Below are 19,986 nucleotides of genomic sequence, written 5' to 3' on the forward strand. Positions count from 1 at the left end.
AAAAACCTTTTTGGAATACAGGCATAACTTGCTTTATTGTGCTTCACAGATATTGTGGTTTTTACAAATTGCTGATTTGTGGTAATTGATGATTTGTGTTGTCAGATGATTGTTAGCATTTTTTAGTAATAAAGTATTTTTAATTAAGATATAATATGTACATTTTTTAAAGAAATAATGCTACTGCACACTTAACAGGCTACAGAATAGTGTAAACATAACTTTTACATGCGCCAAGAAACCAAAAATTTTATCTGACTCACTTTATTGTGGTATTCTGGAACCAAACCACAGTATCTCCAAAACATGCCTCTAATGTGTTCTCCATGTCACAGAAACAACCGAATTTCCTTGTCAACTGTATTTATTCTTATTATGAACCCTCGTCATATCTTTCCAATTGACAATTATCAATAATAAATAAGCCATAGTCATTTTAAGCCTCTTTCATCTATTGACTAGTTTTTGTTTTATTCTGATGCTTGTCTGAAGGCCTTCCTATAAGCTACAGGCCAGAGTTTGTACTTTCAACAAAGAAGGATAGTCTCAGAGCCCTGTGAAAAGGACTGTACCTGTTATTTGAAACCACTTATACATCAAAGAATAGATACTTGGGTACAGGCTTCTGAGGAGACGTGGCTTAGAGAACTTTCAAAAGACACCAGTGGACTACATTAGGATTTCTCATATATTTTTTTAAGCTGATAAGCAGTTTTATGAAACTGACAATCCAAGATCCATAATGTTTAACTTTGCTTTAATTTTCTGTTTTCTGGATCTCCCTTATAGGGAGTCATTTCTCCTTCTTCTAAAGTAATCTAATTCACATCAATTTTGTAAACTCTGCTTTGGTACGCTTAAACGAAATGTTAAAACACATTTCTCTTCTCCCTTCAGCTTGCCAGTATCTCCCGGAAAGGAGCTTATATCCTTTTCTAAGGCCCTGATTTTTGCAGCTGCCATTCAGGGCACACCTCTAGATCACCTGACTCTGGGGGCCAGCGGGGGATTATGCTCAAGGGTCCCACAGGACTAAAACCAATGGACAAAGAGTTCTTAACTGACTACCACCCCAGGGCACAGCAAGAGGCAACAGACTGAGGTGCCCAATCTTTCTGTAGAAGAGGATTATTAGTTTACCTAATACAACTTTGGCCTAAGAGGCAGGCTTCTAATTAAACCCACATCAAAGGGCCTGTTGTAATCCTCTCAGAGATCTCAGAAGGAGGGCCTTATCTTTGCAACATCCCTCTGCTGCACTCCAGAACATCCATTTCTTCCATAGGGGACCTCGTATTCCCATCTGGTGTCCCCATTTTTGTGGTTGACACCTAACTGATGCCCCTTGATTGCCTGGTTCTGGTGGACAGCTGGGCTTGTATCCTGGGTCCCACGGGACTGTAACAACTGGAGAGACAGTTTTTGGTTGGCTACCACCCCCAGTGCACAGCACAAACAACAAACAGAAACATACCCCAGTTTTCTGCGAAAAAGGCCTATCTGCTTGTCCTGGAGCTTTGGCCTAAGGTTTCTACACCTCTAGCAACCTACTGAGGTGATCTTTGGGGACGAAAGCTGGTGGATGCCATCTTTGTGCTCTCCCTCTACCTTGCGTTAACTTGCCAGTATCTCCTGGAAAGGAGCTTGTACCCTTAGCTGGTGCCCTGATTTTCACAGCTGCCACCCAAGGGACACCTCTAGGTTGCCTAGTTCTGGCAGCAGTGTGACTTTCTCTTGCAGTCCCACAGGACAGATATACATTTGCATACTTAAAAGCTACTGCCTGAGGGTCTGGCCTCAATCAGCTTGAATTTAGGTATTGCTGAAATTCTCCCCTTTGGGATACTGACAGGTCTTGGCACATTCTCAACTGAGAGCCACTTAAAATAATATAGGCTGTTTGGACATTAACAAAGATTTGAGAGACAATCAAGAGTGAGGGCAGGGTTGAACTATATCACAACACTACAGTAATCAAAACAGTATGGTATCAGCATTAAAAACAGACATAGAATACAGAGCCCAGAAATAAACCAATGCATATATGATCAATTTATTTAAGACAAAGAAGCTAAGAATACAGAGTGGGAAAAGGACAGTCTTTTCAATGAACAGTGCTGAGAAAATTGGACAGCCACATACAAAAGAATGAAACTGGACCACTATCTTACACCATACACAAAAACCAACTCAAGAGCTTCCCTGGTAGTACAGTGGTAAAGAATATGCCTGCCAATGCAGGGGACACGGGTTCAAGCCCTGGTCCAGGAAGATCCCACATGCTGTGGAGCAACTAAGCCCGTGTGCCACAACTACTGAGCCTGCACTCTAGAGCCTGCAAGCCACAACTACTGAAGCCCGCGCACCTAGAGCCCGTGCTCCGCAACAAGAGAAGCCACTGCAATGAGAAGCCCGCGCACCACAACGAAGAGTAGCCCCGCTTGCCACAACTAGAGAAAGCCCGCACAGCAACGAAGACCTGATGCAGCCAAAAACGATAATAAAAATAAATTTATTTTTAAAAAAACTAACTCAAAATGGACTAAAGACTTGAATATATGACCTAAATCATAAAACTCCTAGAAGAAAACATAGGCAGTAAGCTCCCTGACATCAGTCTTGAGGATGATTTTTTGGATTTAGCACCAAAAGTAAAAGTATCAAAAGCAAAAATAAACAAGTAGGACTACATCACACTAAAAAGCTTCTGCACAGCAAAGGAAACCATCAACATGGATTGAAGACCAAAATGTAAGACCTGAAACCATAAAACTCCTAGAGGAAAACAGGCAGATCACTCTTTGACATAAATCGTAGCAATAGTTTTTTGGATCTGTCTCCTAAGGCAAACGAAACAAAAGCAAAAATAAACAAATGGGACCTAATTAGACTTAAAAGCTTTTGCACAGCAAAGGAGATCACTGACAAAACAAAAAGACAACCTACTGATTGGCAGAAAATATTTGCAAATGATATGACTGATAAGGGGTTAATATCCAAAATATATAAACAGCTCATATAACTCAACATCAAAAAACAAACAGCCTGGTTTAAAAAAATAGGCAGAAGAGCTGAATAGACATTTTTCCAAACAAGACATACAGATGGCCTACAGGCACATGAAAAGATGCTCAACATCATTAATCATCAGGGAAATGCAAATCACAATGAGATATCAACTCACAGTTGTTAGACTGGTTATTAACAAAAAGACAAGAAATAACAAGTGTTGGTGAAGATGTAGAGAAAACAGAACCCTCTTGCACTGTTAGTGGGAGTATAAATTGGTGCAGCCACTATGCAAACAGTATGGGGGTTCTTCAAAAAATTAGAAACAGAACTACCATATGATCCAGCAATTCCACTTCTGGGTAAAACAAAAACACTAATTTGAAAAGATGTATGCACCACCATGTTCATTTTAGCATTATTTACAATAGCCAAGGTATGGAAGCAACCTAAGTTTTCACTGATGGATGAATGGATAAAGAAAACATGGTGTGTGTGTGTGTGAGTGTGTGTGTGTGTGTGTGTGTGTGTGTGTGTGTGTAAGTGTATACATACACACATGCATATATACACATACATACAAATATACATACAATGGAATATTCTTAGCCATAAAAAAGAAGGAAATCTTGCCATTTGTGACAACACACATGATTCCTAGAGGGCATTATGCTAAGTGAAATAAGTCAGAAAGAGAAAGACAAATACTGTATGATCTCACTTACATGTGGAATCTAAAAAACAAACAACAACAACAAACTGAAACCAAACTCATAGATACGGAGAACAGATTAATGGTTGCCAGAGATGCCTGGGGATGGGGGCCAGGCAAAATGGATAAAGGAGGTCAAAAGGCACAAAATTCCAGTTATAAAATAACTAAATCATGGGACTGAAATGTTCAGTATGGTGACTATAGTTAATAATACTGTACTGCAAATTAGGAAGTTGCTGAGAGTAAATCTTAGTTTCATAACAAGAAAAAAAATTTTTAACAATGGTGACAGATGTTAACTTGACTTATCGTGGTGATCATTTGCAATATATACAAATATCAAATTGTTATCCTATATACATGAAACAAATATAATGTTATGTCAATTAAAAACATTTTATCTGATTCTTGCTGATCCCCAGAATTCAATAATAATTCAAATTTAATAGGTTTCTGTTCTTTTAACAGTAATGTTGCTATCTGCATGGGTTCAGTAAGAATATGTTCCCCTTCCCACTAGTTTGTACTTCTTTCATAACTGATTGAGCAAATCAATTATGTAACCAAGAACTTACCTGAAATGTCATATTAAGAACAATGGCTATTGAATTAGATATGACAAGTCATCTTAAAGAATAAAGTTGGTTGTACTTATGGAGCCAATGCTTATGATGTCTCTGGCGCAGTAGAAGATTAAAACTTGTCAGGTCTAGGACGTCGTCATGTGATGAATTGTGCTCCCCCAAAATTTATATGTTGAAGTCCTAATCCCTAGTACCCTCAGAAAGTGACCTTCTTCAGAAATAGGGTCACTACAGATGTAATTACATAAGTTGAAGTCATATTTGAGTAGGGTGGACCACCAGTACAAAATAAAAGGGCGAAATGTGGACACAGACAGGCACATAGAGACAATGCCATGGCAGGATGAAGGCAGAGATCTACTAGCCAAGGAATACCAAAGATTGCCAGCAAACCACCAAAAGCTAGGAAAGACATATGGAACAGATTCTCTCTTATAGCCCTCAGAAGGAAGCAACACTGCCAACACCTTGATCTTGGACTTCTAGCCTTCACAACTGAGTCAATAAATTTGTATTGTTCAAGAAACTGAGTTTGTGATATTTTATTATAGCAGCCCTAGCAAACTAATACAGTTGTCCTATACACTAATACTATACACATTCTAAAGAAAGGTTTGGGGCTTCCCTGGTGGCGCAGTGGTTGAGAGTCCACCTGCCGATGCAGGGGACACGGGTTCGTGCCCCGGTCCAGGAGGATCCCACATGCTATGGAGCGGCTGGGCCCGTGAGCCATGGCGGCTGAGCCTGCGCGTCCGGAGCCTGTGCTCCGCAACGGGAGAGGCCACAACAGTGAGAGGCCTGCGTACCGCAAAAAAATAATAATAATAAAAAAAATAATAATAAAAGAAAGGTTTGCCCTTTGCCTAGTTCCAAGGATAGAGTCTCAAAGTCTTGGGAATATCCTGTTATGAGTGTCTTTTTATAGACCCCGAATAGCCAAAGCAGTCTTGAGGGAAAAAAACAGAGCTGGAGGAATCAGACTCCCTGACTTCAGACTATACTACAAAGCTACAGTAATCAAGACAATATGGTACTGGCACAAAAACAGAAACATAGATCAATGGAACAAGATAGAAAGCCCAGAGATAAACCCACGCACCTATGGTCAACTAATCTATGACAAAGGAGGCAAAGATATACAATGGAGAAAAGACAGTCTCTTCAATAAGTGGTGCTGGGAAAACTGGACAGCTACATGTAAAAGAATGAAATTAGAACATTCCCTAACACCATACACAAAAATAAACTCAAAATGGATTAGAGACCTAAATATAAGACCGGACACTATAGAACTCTTGGACGAAAACATAGAAAGAACACTCTTTGACATAAACCACAGCAAGATCTTTTTTGATCCACCTCCTAGAGTAATGGAAATAAAAACAAAAATAAACAAATGGGACCTAATGAAACTTCAAAGCTTTTGCACAGCAAAGGAACTTAAACAAGACGAAAAGACAACCCTCAGAATGGGAGAAAATATTTGCAAACGAATCAATGGACAAAGGACTAATCCCCAAAATATATAAACAGCTCATGCAGCTCAATATTAAAGAAACAAACAACCCAATCCAAAAATGGGCAGAAGACCTCAATAGACATTTCTCCAAAGAAGACATACAGATGGCCAAGAAGCACATGAAAAGCTGTTCAACATCACTAATTATTAGAGAAATGCAAATCAAAACTACAATGAGGTATCACTTCACACCAGTTAGAATGGGCATCATCAGAAAATCTACAAACAACAAATGCTGGAGAGGGTGTGAAGAAAAGGGAACCCTCTTGCACTGTTGGTGGGAATGTAAATTGATATAGCCACTATGGAGAACAGTATGGAGGTTCCTTAAAAAACTAAAAATAGAATTACCGTATGATCCATCAATCCCACTACTGGGCATATATCCAGAGAAAACCATAATTCAAAAAGACACATGCACCCAAATGTTCATTGCAGCACTCTTTACAATAGCCAGGTCATGGAAGCAACTTAAATGCCCATCGACAGATGAATGGATAAAGAAGTTGTGGTACATATATACAATGGAATATTACTCAGCCATAAAAAGTAACGAAATTGAGTCATTAAGAAATTAAGTCATTGAGACGTGGATGGACCTAGAGACTGTCATACAGAGTGAAGTAAGTCAGAAAGAGAAAAATAAATATCGTATATTAACGCATGTATGTGGAACCTAGAAAAATGGTACAGATGAACCAGTTTGCAGGGCAGAAGTTGAGACACAGATGTAGAGAACAAATGTATGGACACCAAGGGCGGAAAACTGCAGTGGGATGTGGATGGTGGTGTGCTGAATTGGGCGATTGGGAATGACATGTATACACTGATGTGTATAAAATTGATGACTAGTAAGAACCTGCAGTATAAAAAAACAAACAAACAAAAAAACAACTAATACTAAACTTTCTTTGGGTTATTTGTATGGAAATATGTTAATATAAATGTTTCAGACATTACATGAAATGTCTAAAAATCTTATATGTTCTGGTATAATGTTATAAGTCATAATTCTAGTTATTACTTTAAAATGTATATCTCAGAAATAACTAAATTTCCTTGTCAATTGCCTTATTATGAACTTTCATCAAATCTTTAACCGTGGTCATTTTTAAGTCTTTTGTCATTTACAGACAGTTCTGGGTGTACTCTGATGCTTTGCAAAAATGTTCCTATAAAAGGGTTTCATCTTCAAGGAATTCATGGAAAAGACTCTGACAAGTACAGGTTTCTGGTAACTGACCATACTGATGAACTGAATGAATAAGCATTTTCAGAACTCTAACAGAAAACTGATGAATTCATAAAAGTGCTAAAAAAAGATCAAGATGAAAAAAAAATTAATTACATGGGACTGAGTGAACTGATGAGGATGATTATAATTTTTTGACTTTCTGTTTGAATAAAAATAATAATAATAATTTAAAAAAATAAAATAAAATAAATCCCACAAGGGCTCAGAGGCAAAAAATATACAAATCAATTTTCACTGCAAAGTAAAGGACCTGATACAGTGGAGGATTACTGGACTGAATGTCAATATTATGACATAGTATGAGTGTGTTTCGTGTTTGGTAATTGCAATCATTGTTGCTTTTGTTGTGGTCATCCATTTACAATGCTTGGTGTCAGTTTATTTATCTCTTGTAAAAATAAAATACAGTGTGTGTGTGTGCGTGTGTGAAAAAAAAAAAAAGAGTGTCTGTTTTTACCTGTGGCCTCGAGGCCATACCAGATAGTTTATGCTAACAATGTGATTGATTTATGGTGGGGGGCCACGGACTTAACTTCTAGAGGGGCTGAGTAAATTAAATTCACATTTAATTAGTTCCTATCCTACACAGCTTTAGTATAGTACAAAATAATTATCAGCCATTATATATATTATATATATAAAATAGTGGTAAGATATACATAACAGAAAATTTACTGTTTTAACCATTTTAAAGTGTTAATTCATGGCATCAAGCAAATTCACAGTGTTGTGCAACTAACACCATTATTCACCTCCAGTACATTTTATCATCCCAAACAGAAAATCTGTACCCATTAAACAACTCCTCATTCTTCCCTCCCTCCAGACCCTGGAAACCAGTGTTCTCTCTGTCTCTATAAATTTGTTCTAGGTACCTCATACAAGAGGAGTCATACAATATTTATCCTTTTGTGTCAGGCTTCTTTCACTTAGCACGTTTTCAAGGTTCTTCCATGCTGTGGCATGTACCAAAATTTCATTCCTCTATATGGCTAATATTCAATCACATGTATATACCATACTTTTCTATCCATTCATCTGTTGATGGACATGAGTTGTTTATGCCTTTTGGCTACTGTGAACAATTTTTTAATGAAACTAAATTGTAGCAAAAATGACTGCTTTTATAACTCCATTTCCTTTCCCACTTTAATGCAAATAATCTTAAGGTATGCAGTTTCAAAGGCAACAAAATGCATCTCTAAGTGACTAAACTGTATAACAGAAATACATGATTCCTTACAATATCCATGCTGCTTTAAATTACAAATCTCTTTGTTAGGTTATTAATGGTGCCTTGTGGAAGAAACTGATATGATGAAACACCAACATGCTCCTAAGGACATAAGAAAAAGAACAATACTACTAAAATAAATGCAGGTTCCAAACCTAAGAGTGACTGGAAGAAAGCGAAGCCATATTCTAACACAAAATCAAACAAAAACAAGAAAAAAATAGTATCATATCCTGACGTTTGTTAAATAAAAGTATAACAGAGATATCCTTTTAGTTACGAAAAAATAGTATCTTCAAAGGTAATTCATAATAAAAAGTGATGGACCTTTTCAAATGTCAACCTTCATAGTAGGTTCATCACAGAATAGTCTTGACTCAAGTCCCACAACTCAGAGAAAAATCCCAAAGACAATCAAACATAGATAAAATAAATGAAAAAAACAATTCTGAGGTGTAGTTTAGGATGGTAAAGGAAATATTTTAAAAAGTACATTTTGGTTGCAGCATGTCAAAGAAGTGAATGAGAAAACAGCATCTGAACATTTCAAATTCTTTAAGTAGTAAGTTAGGATCATTGAAAAGATAACCAGATCTATTAAAAGAGTAACAGAAAACAAAAATATAGATTTGGCTAAAGCAGTAGGGATATAAAAGCAAATTTCAATATTTCGAACAGGTAATATATTCATATGTTCAAATTTCAGATAAATAGAAAATGTTATATAATTTTAAAGTCTCGTATATACCCCAAAGAATTGAAAGCAGGGTCTTGAAGAAGAGATATTTATACACCCATGTTTATAGCAGCATTATTCACAGTAGTCAAAAGGTGGAAACAATCCAAATGTCCATCAGCAACTCACAGATAAACAAAATGTGGTCTATACACACATGCTGTAACATGGATGAACCTTAAGGACATTATGCTAAGTTTATAAAACAAGCCAATCACAAAAAAAAAAATACTGTATGATTCCACTTATGAGATATTTAGAGCTAAGTCAAATTCACAGGGACAGAATGCAGAATGGTTGCCAGCTAGTGGGAAGAGTGAATGGAGAATTGTTGTTTCATGAACACAGAGTTTCAGTTTTGCAAGACAAAAACGCTCTGGAGGTAGTTACACAACAATGTGAATGTACTTAACACTACTGACTGTGCACTTAAAAATAGTTAAGTTCATAAACTTTGTATTATATGTATTTTACCGTAATCAAAAATAAAAAACAAAAACACTTCCCTCCCACTGGTATCTAGTCACCATTCAGTTCCCATATGCCCAACCTACTTTCATTATTTTATTTATCCTGGGTTTCCTTATGCATATATATATATAAACAAACTAAGCAACCATATACAGTATTCTGTATCTTGCTATTTTCACTAAACAATGTATCTCGTGATTCTTTCATTTAAAACATAGAAAAGTTCATCTTTTAAGAGCAACATTTTAACAATAATTTTAGTATGTGCAGCAAAGCTTTAATGTAAAAGAACTTACCAAAATCTGGTGGACACTGTCCATTATAAGGGAACCAATTTCCTTTCACAGTGAAAGGACTTTTTCTGTTGCTTGTTGAACCAGTTCCTAGCTGTCCATTACCACCAAGTCCAAAAGAATAAATTCGTCCTGATGAAGGAACAAAAGCAGAAGTGTGCTGCCTAGAGTAAAATGATAGAAAACCTCAGACTTAATGTTACCTTTCAAACAATTTACATTCAGAAAAGCATAGCAAATATTACTGATACAATTTTTGTCTTCAAAAGTAAGTTAATAAAACCATTATAGTTTTAAATTTTTCTGTACAAAATATTTAATAGCCTTACTCTATACTGAATGAATTCTGTACCACACAGGCAGGCTGCATAAAGCATATTCCAGAAAATTCCCACAAATGTCCAAATTTTAAAAGGCCCAGCTATATACTGGAATCCCTTACAATATATGATTTAGCACTAGAGGCAGCATCTAACTATGCTGTCCAAGAAAGCTTCCCAGCCTCCTTCCCTCTCTGTCAGGTTCTAGCTTAGCGCTCTGTGGTCTATGAGGGCCCACCATCTGGGCATCACTCAAAAGTTTTAAGATAAGAACTGGGCAGAAGATTGGTATATATAAAACTGCATGATAAAACAATGTTTCCTTTCTTCAAAAAAACAATGTTTCCTTTCTTCAAAACAAATTTATCCTTATGTATACACACTCAGACTCCTCTAGAGATTGCAGAGTGGAAGCAAACCTAAGAAATTACAGAACCGAAGCTAAAGAAAACCCACTAAGCAGTGAACCTATCCAACTCCTTCTGATGCTTCACTACTGTATGTTTAGGAATGGGTTAAAGGTGATTATCCAGCTCAGATCTTGTGTTCCTCGATCTCAGGTTTTATGGCTTCAATCAAGTCTGACAAATTCTTAAGTGTTATTTCTGCAAATACTGTCTCTCTCCCATTTATTCAATTCTCTTCTTGATAATATTAGACAAACGTTTTATCTTCCCAACATACCCAACAAATCTTTTAACTTCTCTTTAATAACCATACCCCTTGTAATTTCCTTGGATCTATCTTTCAAGTCATTATTTTTCTCTTTAGCAGTGTGTCCAACCTGCTGTTTCAACTATCCACTGAATTTAAACTTTTAATGACTATGTTTTATACCATTTCTAGTTCTGTTTTTCAAAACAGCCAGCCAGTTACTTCATTTAAAACCCTTAATATATTGTGAAATATAATACATATACACCAACCCAGGACTACTCTGACAAGCCCCAAACCTACTTTAGGGCAGTCCTGTGGTTACAAATTCTGAGGGGAGATCCAAACCAGAAAATAGGCCACGGCCAGAAAAGTCTCCTTAAACTAGCAAGAGAATATTGCATTGTGAACTCTTCCCATGAGGCAGCTTTACTGGGAGGAGATGGTTTCACAGGCCTCACTACTGCCTCTACCAGTTCTTAGGTCTCATCTTCTTTTCCAAACTCCTTTGCCATCTGTGGTATACTGTTTATGAAAAGGACCCAAGGGGCTTCCCTGGTGGCACAGTGGTTGAGAGTCCGCCTGCCGATGCAGGGGACACGGGTTCGTGCCCCAGTCCGGGAAGATCCCACATACCGCGGAGCGGCTAGGCCCGTGAGCCATGGCCGCTGAGCCTGCACGTCCGGAGCCTGTGCTCCGCAATGGGAGAGGCCACAACAGTGAGAGGCCCGCGTACCCCCCCCCCAAAAAAAAAAAAAAAAGGACCCGTTATTCTTTTCCCTGTACCCATTATCCTTACAATATGACTTCTGCAGGTGTTCCCACCAAGATGGTGAATCTATTTCTCCATGTCTTAAAACTGGTCTCTGACCTGTGGCTTGCTTTGAACAGAATGCAGCAGAAATGACAGTGCATCAGATCTGAGCCTATGCCTCACCAGTGGCTTTGCACTCTTTCCCTCTCTCTTTTGGAACTCTGCTCTACCATCATTAGAATAACCCAGAGTTAGCATTTGAAGGATGATATATAATCTGAAGCAGAGACAAGCTGACCCAGCTAAGGTCCCCACAGACTACCCAGTCCCTACCCAGATCATCGGCTGATTAACTGAGTTCAGCTAAGATGAGAATTGCCCAGGGACTTCTCTGGTGGCGCAGTGGTTAAGAAATCTGCCTGCCAATGCAGAGGACACGGGTTCGAGCCCTGGTCCGGGAAGATCCACACACTGCAGAGCAACTAAGCCCACGAGCCACAACTACTGAGCCCACGTGCCACAACTACTGAAGCCTGCACTCCTAGAGCCTGTGCTCTACAACAAGAGAAGCCACCACAACGAGAAGCTCACGCACCGCAACAAAGAGTAGTCCCCACTTGCCACAATTAGAGAAAGCCCACGCTCAGCAACAAAGGCCCAACGCGGCCCAAAAAAAAAAAAAAAAAAAAAAAAAAAAAAAAAAAAAACTGCCCAGCTAAGCCCAGCCCAAATCACTGAACCACAGAGATATTAGCTAAATAGGTCATTGTATTAATAAGCCACTAAGTTTTGGGGTGATTTGTTTAGCAAAATAAGCTAATTAATACATTACCTAGATTGGCAAATTTTTTCAGAGCAGCTCCAGAGTCAGTTCAAACTAAAAGGTATGGTTTTCAGATTTTTGCCCTGCGGAATTCCCTTTACTTGCTGGCAAACTAATCTATATTATTTAAAAGGTGTTTTGGGTTTTTTGTTTGTTTGTTTTTGTTTTTTGCAGTACGCGGGCCTCTCACTGTTGTGGCCTCTCCCGCTGCGGAGCAGAGGTCCGGACGCGCAGGCTCAGCGGCCATGGCCCACGGGCCCAGCCGCTCTGCGGTATGCAGGATCCTCCCAGATCAGGGCACGAACCCGCATGCCCTGCATTGGCAGGCGGACTCTCAACCACTGCGTCACCAGGGAAGCCCTAAAAGGTGTTTTGATTCAAAAGGGTTTTCAAGTTATCTAGTCTGTCACATTACTGGAAAACTAAGTAGAATCTAACAACCATCTTATCTCAGAGCCAGATGAGCCAAGGTTAATAAAAAAATTCTAAATCAAGGATACTCTTAACAAAATAAACATTAAATGGAATCCTAGCATATAAAACAGACAAACTGTTCTGGCTAAAGAAGGGTTTAACATTGCCCAGTCTGCCTCCTTCAGGAAGCAGCCGCTGTGACATTTCAAAGGAACACATCAACAGTTTAAAAACAACTGCTCAATACTAGTTTGTTAAATTCCTCCTCAAACTGGTCTACTGAAGCGGTGGTTCTTAACCCTGGCTGCATTTTGGAGTTGCCTAGGAGTGAGCCTAGGCAACAACACATATTACTAAAAACTCTCCAAAGGATTACAGCATGAAGTCAAGAGTTGAGAGCCACTGAACAAACATAACTATCTCAAGTCCTATATTTGATATAATAGCTCAAAAACAATATGACGCTATACTACTGGAATCTGAATCTTTTCCGTTTGGATTATCTCTTTGATGAGTTCACATTTCTGGTGTCCCTTGCCTGCTTCCTTCAGGAAGTTTCAGACAATTATTTAATAAGGAAATAATACATAGTTCTTACAGTACCAACTATCTGGAAATCAAACTGGTCATGATACCAACCGACATTCCCTCTGTCGATAATTTTTTACATCTCAATTAATATATAACTGAAATTCCACCCCCAGTCCAATAATTAAATAAATAAAATTACTGGAAAGAACTAAGTTTACAGAGCTAAGAATAACTATTAAAATCACACACATTTTTACTGTTAAGAATTACAAAACTGGATAACATTAAACAATCTGTGATATCTCACAAGAGACTGATTAAATATTTCACTGGAAAAAAATTACCTAAAAATATTTATAATCTTTTAATGAATTACTCATGAAGTGGATAAACAAGGAAATTTGAACTCTCTACACTTTAGTGAATATATATTCATGTATAACTTCAACAGTCTAATAAACAAGATTAAGATAGCAAGCATTTCTGCTCACTTATATGTTGAGCTTTTATTTACCTTTTATCCTGATTCATATATGAAAAAAGGAAAGGAAGGCTTTGTCAAATCATCCCCATAAATAATTTTTCAAATACATGGTCAAACACACAAAACTGGGCAAAGAAACAGGGTACCATGAACAAAACCTAGCAGAAAGAATAAACAATAGAAATAGATCCCTAAAGATTTCAGATATCAGAATTTTCAAACACAAGAATCTAGAATAATTATGTTTAATACTTGTTTAATGTCCAAGAAATAAAGGCCAAGGTTGAAAACTGACAGACAGCTGGAAAGATTAAAGAAAAAATTTGTTTCAGATTTTTAAAAAGAACCAGTATGAAACACCAGAACTGAAAAATCACAATAACCAAAATCAAGAATACAGGTTTAACAAAAAATATAGTATGAGAATTAATGAATTGAAATATAAATCATAAAAGTAATCAAGAAGGCAGCAAAGAGGGACAAAAATGTGGAAAGTAAGACTACAAGGTGGAGTGAGACGATTTAATACACATCCAATCAGAGTCCTATGAGGAAAGGAAAAGTTGTATCTAAAGAGAGATTATTCCACAGATTCAAGAAGTCCAGTAAGAAAATGAGGAAATCCATACCTTGACAAATGAAAGCAAAACTGAAGAGAGAGAGAAAAGAGACAAATTACCTTTAAAGGAGCAACATACCAGCAGCCGACTTCTCAGAAGAACTGAAGCCAAAAGACAGTAGAACATTAAGTGCTGCAAGCAAATGCCAAGCTAGAATTCTATAACCAACAACATCATTCATGAACGAAGGTGCAATACAGACATTTTTAGATACACAAAAGAGTCTGCCACCTGCAAATCTACTTAAAGAAAATTCCAAAGGGTGGCTGATAAAAGGAAAATGAAACTAATTGTAAAAACTAAAGAGAAAAAAATGGTAGTAAATGTATGTAGAGCCATTTCTAAATGTACACTGACTATATGAAGCAATATTCTTCTGGGGTTTAAAAATATAGAGAGAATGAATGGGAATTCCCTAGTGGTCCAGTTGTTAAGACTCTGCACTCCCAATGCAGGGGGCATGGGTTCGATCCCTGGTCAGGGAACTAAGATCCCACATGCTGCACGGCATGGCCTAAAAAAGAAAATAAATAAATATAGAGAATGAAAAGTTGGGAAGGTAAATGGAGATCTTACAACTTCCAGAAAAGGGGGAAAGTATTAATATAACTTAAAGATTAATGTTGTTATTTCTAGAGTAACAACTAAAAAAGAGTTCCCATATTTCCAAATGGGTAGAGGGAATTAAACTGACTAAAAGGACTTCCCTGGTGGTGCAGTGGTTAAGAATCCGCCTGCCAATGCAGGGGACACGGGTTCAAGCCCTGGTCCTGGAAGATCCCACATGCCGCAGAGCAATTAAGCCCACGAGCCACAACTACTGAGCCCATGTGCCACAACTATTGAAGCCCACGCACCTAGAGCCCGTGCTCTTCAACAAGAAAAGCTACTGCAATGAGAAGCCCATGCACCACAATGAAGAGTAGCCCCTGCTCACTGCAACTACAGAAAGCCCACGCGTAGCAACGAAGACCCAACACAGCCATAAATAAATAAATTAATTAATTAAAAAAAATAAACTGACTAAAAAAATTATTAATCCAGGCTTCCCTGGTGGCGCAGTGGTTGGGAATCCACCTGCCAATGCAGGGGACACGGGTTCGAGCCCTGGTCTGGGAAAATCTCATATGCCGCAGAGCAGCTAAGCCCGTGCGCCACAACTACCGAGCCTGCGCTCTAGAGCCCGCGAGCCACCAACTACTGAAGCCCGCGCACTAGAGGCCGTGCTCTGCAACAAGAGAAGCCAACGCAATGAGAAGCCCGCGCACCGCAAGGAAGACCCAACACAGGCAAAAATAAATAAATTTTTTAAAAAAATTATTAATCCAAAGAAAGGCAAAAAAGAAAAGAAAGAAAACGAAAATAAACTGGTAGCACAAACAGTACAAAATATGATGGCAGGTTTAAACCCAAATATATTAGTAATAATTAAAAAAAAATAAAACTTGCCAAATCTGTCCATTTAAAAGACAAAGATTGTTAGGATGGATTTTTTAAAAAAATCTAACTTAATGCTATTTACATGAGATTCATCTAAAACATACAGAAAGACAAAGTAAAAGAATAGAAAAAAAATAGATAAAAAAATATATATATATCAATATAAAAGCAGGTGGAGCTCTATTCACATCAGATAAAACAGATTTTAAGGAAACAAAAATGATATTAGAGATCTAGAGGATCACCACCACAAAGACAAAAGGTTCAATTCATCAAGAATGGATAAAATTTAAATTTTATACACTTAAGAACACAGCCTCAAAAGCAAAAACTGACAGACATACAAGGAGAAATCAAGAATAATCAAACAGGGATAGACACACAGATTGAAGGAATAAGATAGAGAAGACAGAAATAGATTCACATACACATGGAACTTAATTTATGGCAACAGTAGCACTAAAAAGCAGGAGGGCAAAGGAGTTTTCAAAGATGGAGCTATGAGAGGATGATTCTGAGAAGATGGTGGAGCAGGAAGCACCAGGAATCTGTCTCCTAACTTAGACAACAACTGCTGTGACAGAATCTGTCTGATGTAACTATTTTAAAACTCTGGCGTCTATTAAAGGCTGCAATTTCCAAGGGAAGGCTTGGGTGGTAAACTGCAATTAATTTTGATTAATTTCAGCACTTAGCACAGTAGTAGCTACCTACCCCCCCCTTCACCCTCAGCCCTGTGACAGGCAATAATCCACATGCTCCAAGAGTATCTCAGACATAGCTTGTGGGAGCCAGGGTAGGCAATAAGGTCCTTATATTTGAGATTGGTCCTCTGATCACTGATTGCTGCTTCTGATCACAGAGGTACAGATACAAACGTGGGTAAGTCTTTTCTGCACCCCTTCTGCCCACTGTTACAAGCCTATTTACCTCCAGCTGAAGAGACTTCTAGAGGATTTAAAGGGCTGGTGTTTTCTTCCCTTTTATTTTGTTCTATTTTCTCCCCTTTCTTTTTTCTTCTGCCCCTTTTAGAAGTCAGTCATTTAAGATCTAGGATATTCAAATGTAACTGCAACCCTCAGAATGGGAGAAAATATTTGCAAATGAAGCAACCGACAAAGGATTAATCTCCAATATTTACAAGCAGCTCATGCAGCTCAATAACAAGAAAACAAACAACCCAATCCAAAAATGGGCAGAAGACCTAAATAGACATTTCTCCAAAGAAGATATACAGACTGCCAACAAACACATGAAAGAATGCTCAACATCATTAATCATTAGAGAAATGCAAATCAAAACTACAATGAGATATCATCTCACACCAGTCAGAATGGCCATCATCAAAAAATCTAGAAACAATAAATGCTGGAGAGGGTGTGGAGAAAAGGGAACACTCTTGCACTGCTGGTGGGAATGTGAATTGGTTCAGCCACTATGGAGAACAGTATGGAGGTTCCTTAAAAAACTACAAATAGAACTACCATATGACCCAGCAATCCCACTACTGGGAATATACCCTGAGAAAACCAAAATTCAAAAAGAGTCATGTACCAAAATGTTCATTGCAGCTCTATTTACAATAGCCCGGAGATGGAAACAACCTAAGTGCCCGTCATCGGATGAATGGATAAAGAAGATGTGGCACATATATACAATGGAATATTACTCAGCCATAAAAAGAAATGAAATTGAGCTATTTGTAATGAGGTGGATAGACCTAGAGTCTGTCATACAGAGTGAAGTAAGTCAGAAAGAAAAAGACAAATACCGTATGCTAACACATATATATGGAATTTAAGAAAAAAATGTCATGAAGAACCTAGGGGTAAAGCAGGAATAAAGACGCAGACCTCTTAGAGAACGGACTTGAGGTTATGGGGAGGGGGAAGGGTGAGCTGTGACAGGGCGAGAGAGAGTCATGGGCATATACACACTAACAAACGCAGTAAGGTAGATAGCTAGTGGGAAGCAGCCGCATGGCACAGGGATATTGGCTCGGTGCTTTGTGATAGCCTGGAGGGGTGGGATGGGGAGGGTGGGAGGGAGGGAGACGCAACAGGGAAGACATATGGGAACATATGTTTATGTATGACTGATTCACTTTGTTATAAAGCAGAAACTAACACACCATTGTAAAGCAATTATACCCCAATAAAGATGTTAAAAAAAAAAAAAAAAAATGTAACTGCATATACACAGGAATTTAAAAGGTCATCGTGCATGCCCCGGAAAAGGTGCAGTCTCAGAAATGACCTGAGAAGACCTTATGTTTACACCTCAGGCTGATCCTTGGCACAGAGACAACCTATAAAAATCAAAAAATAAAAACAAAACAAAAAACAGCAAACCCTAGAGAAGGGAAAGAATATTATTTCTAGAGTTACCACATTATTAGGTTCAAATGTACAGTTTTCAAAAAGAAAAAAAATCACAGAGAATACAAAGAAATTGGAAAGTAAGGCGCATTCAAAGGAAAAAATGATATAGCTCCTTTGGAAGGCAGTTTTATGGTTTTTTACAAAACTAAACATACTGTTACAATATGATTCGGCAATTGTGCTCTTCATTATTCATCCAAAGGAGTTAAAAACCCGTGTCTACACAAAAACCTGACACAGATATTTTTAATAGCTTTATTCATAACTGCCAAACCTTGAAAGCAACCAAGATGTCCTTCAGTAGGTGAATGGATAAACAAACTGGTATATCTAGACACTGGAATATTAGTTAGCATTAAAAAGAAATCAGCAATCAAGCCATGAAAAAACATGGAGGAACCATAAATGCATATTACTAAGTGAAAGAAGACAATCTGAGAAGGCTACATACTATGTGACTCCAACTATATTTCATTCCGGAAAAGGCAAAACTATGAGAGTAAAAATCAGTGACTGCCAGGAGTTAGGGAAGTGGGGGGGATAAATAAGGGGAGCATACAGGAGTTTTAGGGCATTGAAATTATCCTGTATGATACTATAATGGTGGATGCACATCATTATACATTTGTCCAAACCCACAGAATGAACCCTAACATACACTATGTACACCTGTAATGACCTGTCAATGTAGTGATGAAATGACCTGTCAATGTGGTGATGAAAGAAATTTTCACATATTGAGGTATGGGGAAGTCATTCTGGCTTATACATAAGTTAATGTGATTTTAATCCTAACTAAAACAGCCTGTTTGTGGCCTATCAAATTACAGTATATCTGCTGTAATTATTAAAGAGAAGGGCACAATGACCAGAAGTAAAGAATATCCATGTTAAAAATAAAGATTAAATCCCTCCCTTCCTGGGATGCCAATGCTGGCACTCCTTAGATGGTAAGACTCTCTTCCCAGGTGCCAAGGCCATATGGACTTGCTGTGTACATGCTGATCTGTTTTTTGGGAAACCCTGAAGGAATGTATCCCTGACTTGTTTGATGTTCTTTCTTCTGACAAGATATAAAACTGTGCTGAAAACCATGCTTCTCTGGAGGAGTAGTTCCTCAGAGTTATATGAGAAGCTGTCTTCCAGGCTATTGTCCTCAGTTTGGCTCAAATAAAACTGCTTTCTTTTCCTATTACAGATTGTTTATTGATTATTTTTGTCAACAGCAGGTTCATCAACTGAAACAAATATACCATTTAATTTTCTGGTGAACCTAAAAATGCTGTAAAAAATAAAGTCTACTTTAAAAAAATAAAACAGGGTTTTTCCCTGAGAACAACCAGATGATGAACCTTAACAGACAAAAACTAAAATAATTTTCTTAAAGATGCTCAAATAACAAAAGGAAGACATGGAAATAGTCAAGAAAACAATATATGAAGAAAATGGAAATATCAATAAAAAAATAGAAAACCTAAAAACACACCAAAAGGAAGTTCTGGAGATGAAAAATACATTAACTAAAATAAAAAACTCACTGGAGGGATTCAAAGGCAGATTTGAGCAGAAAGAAAAAAGAATACAGGAACTTGAACATAAAACAATTGAAATTATTAAGTCTCAGGAAAAGAAAGAAAAAAGACTAAACAAAAGTAAAGAGAACCTAAGGGACCTAAAGGACATCATCAAGTGGACGAACATAGGCACTGTGGGAAGTTCCAGAAGGTAAAAACATCATTTGAAGAAATA

At 37.7% G+C, this 19,986-nt stretch overlaps 1 protein-coding gene across 4 annotated transcripts in view; it reads right to left on the reverse strand.

The window, feature by feature from the left end:
* HERC4 (HECT and RLD domain containing E3 ubiquitin protein ligase 4) overlaps window positions 1-19,986 on the reverse strand; it is a 135,629-nt gene that overhangs the window by 63,449 nt on the left and 52,194 nt on the right. For all 4 annotated transcript variants that reach the window (XM_082673002.1, XM_082673003.1, XM_082673001.1 and 1 more), the window contains one exon: window positions 9,820-9,980. In XM_082673002.1, the coding sequence (XP_082529128.1) occupies window positions 9,820-9,980 (161 nt within the window). The remainder of the gene's footprint in view (window positions 1-9,819; window positions 9,981-19,986) is intronic.

This window comes from Grampus griseus (genome assembly GCF_964374135.1).
Source record: "Grampus griseus genome assembly, chromosome: 16".
Taxonomy (NCBI): domain Eukaryota; kingdom Metazoa; phylum Chordata; class Mammalia; order Artiodactyla; family Delphinidae; genus Grampus; species Grampus griseus.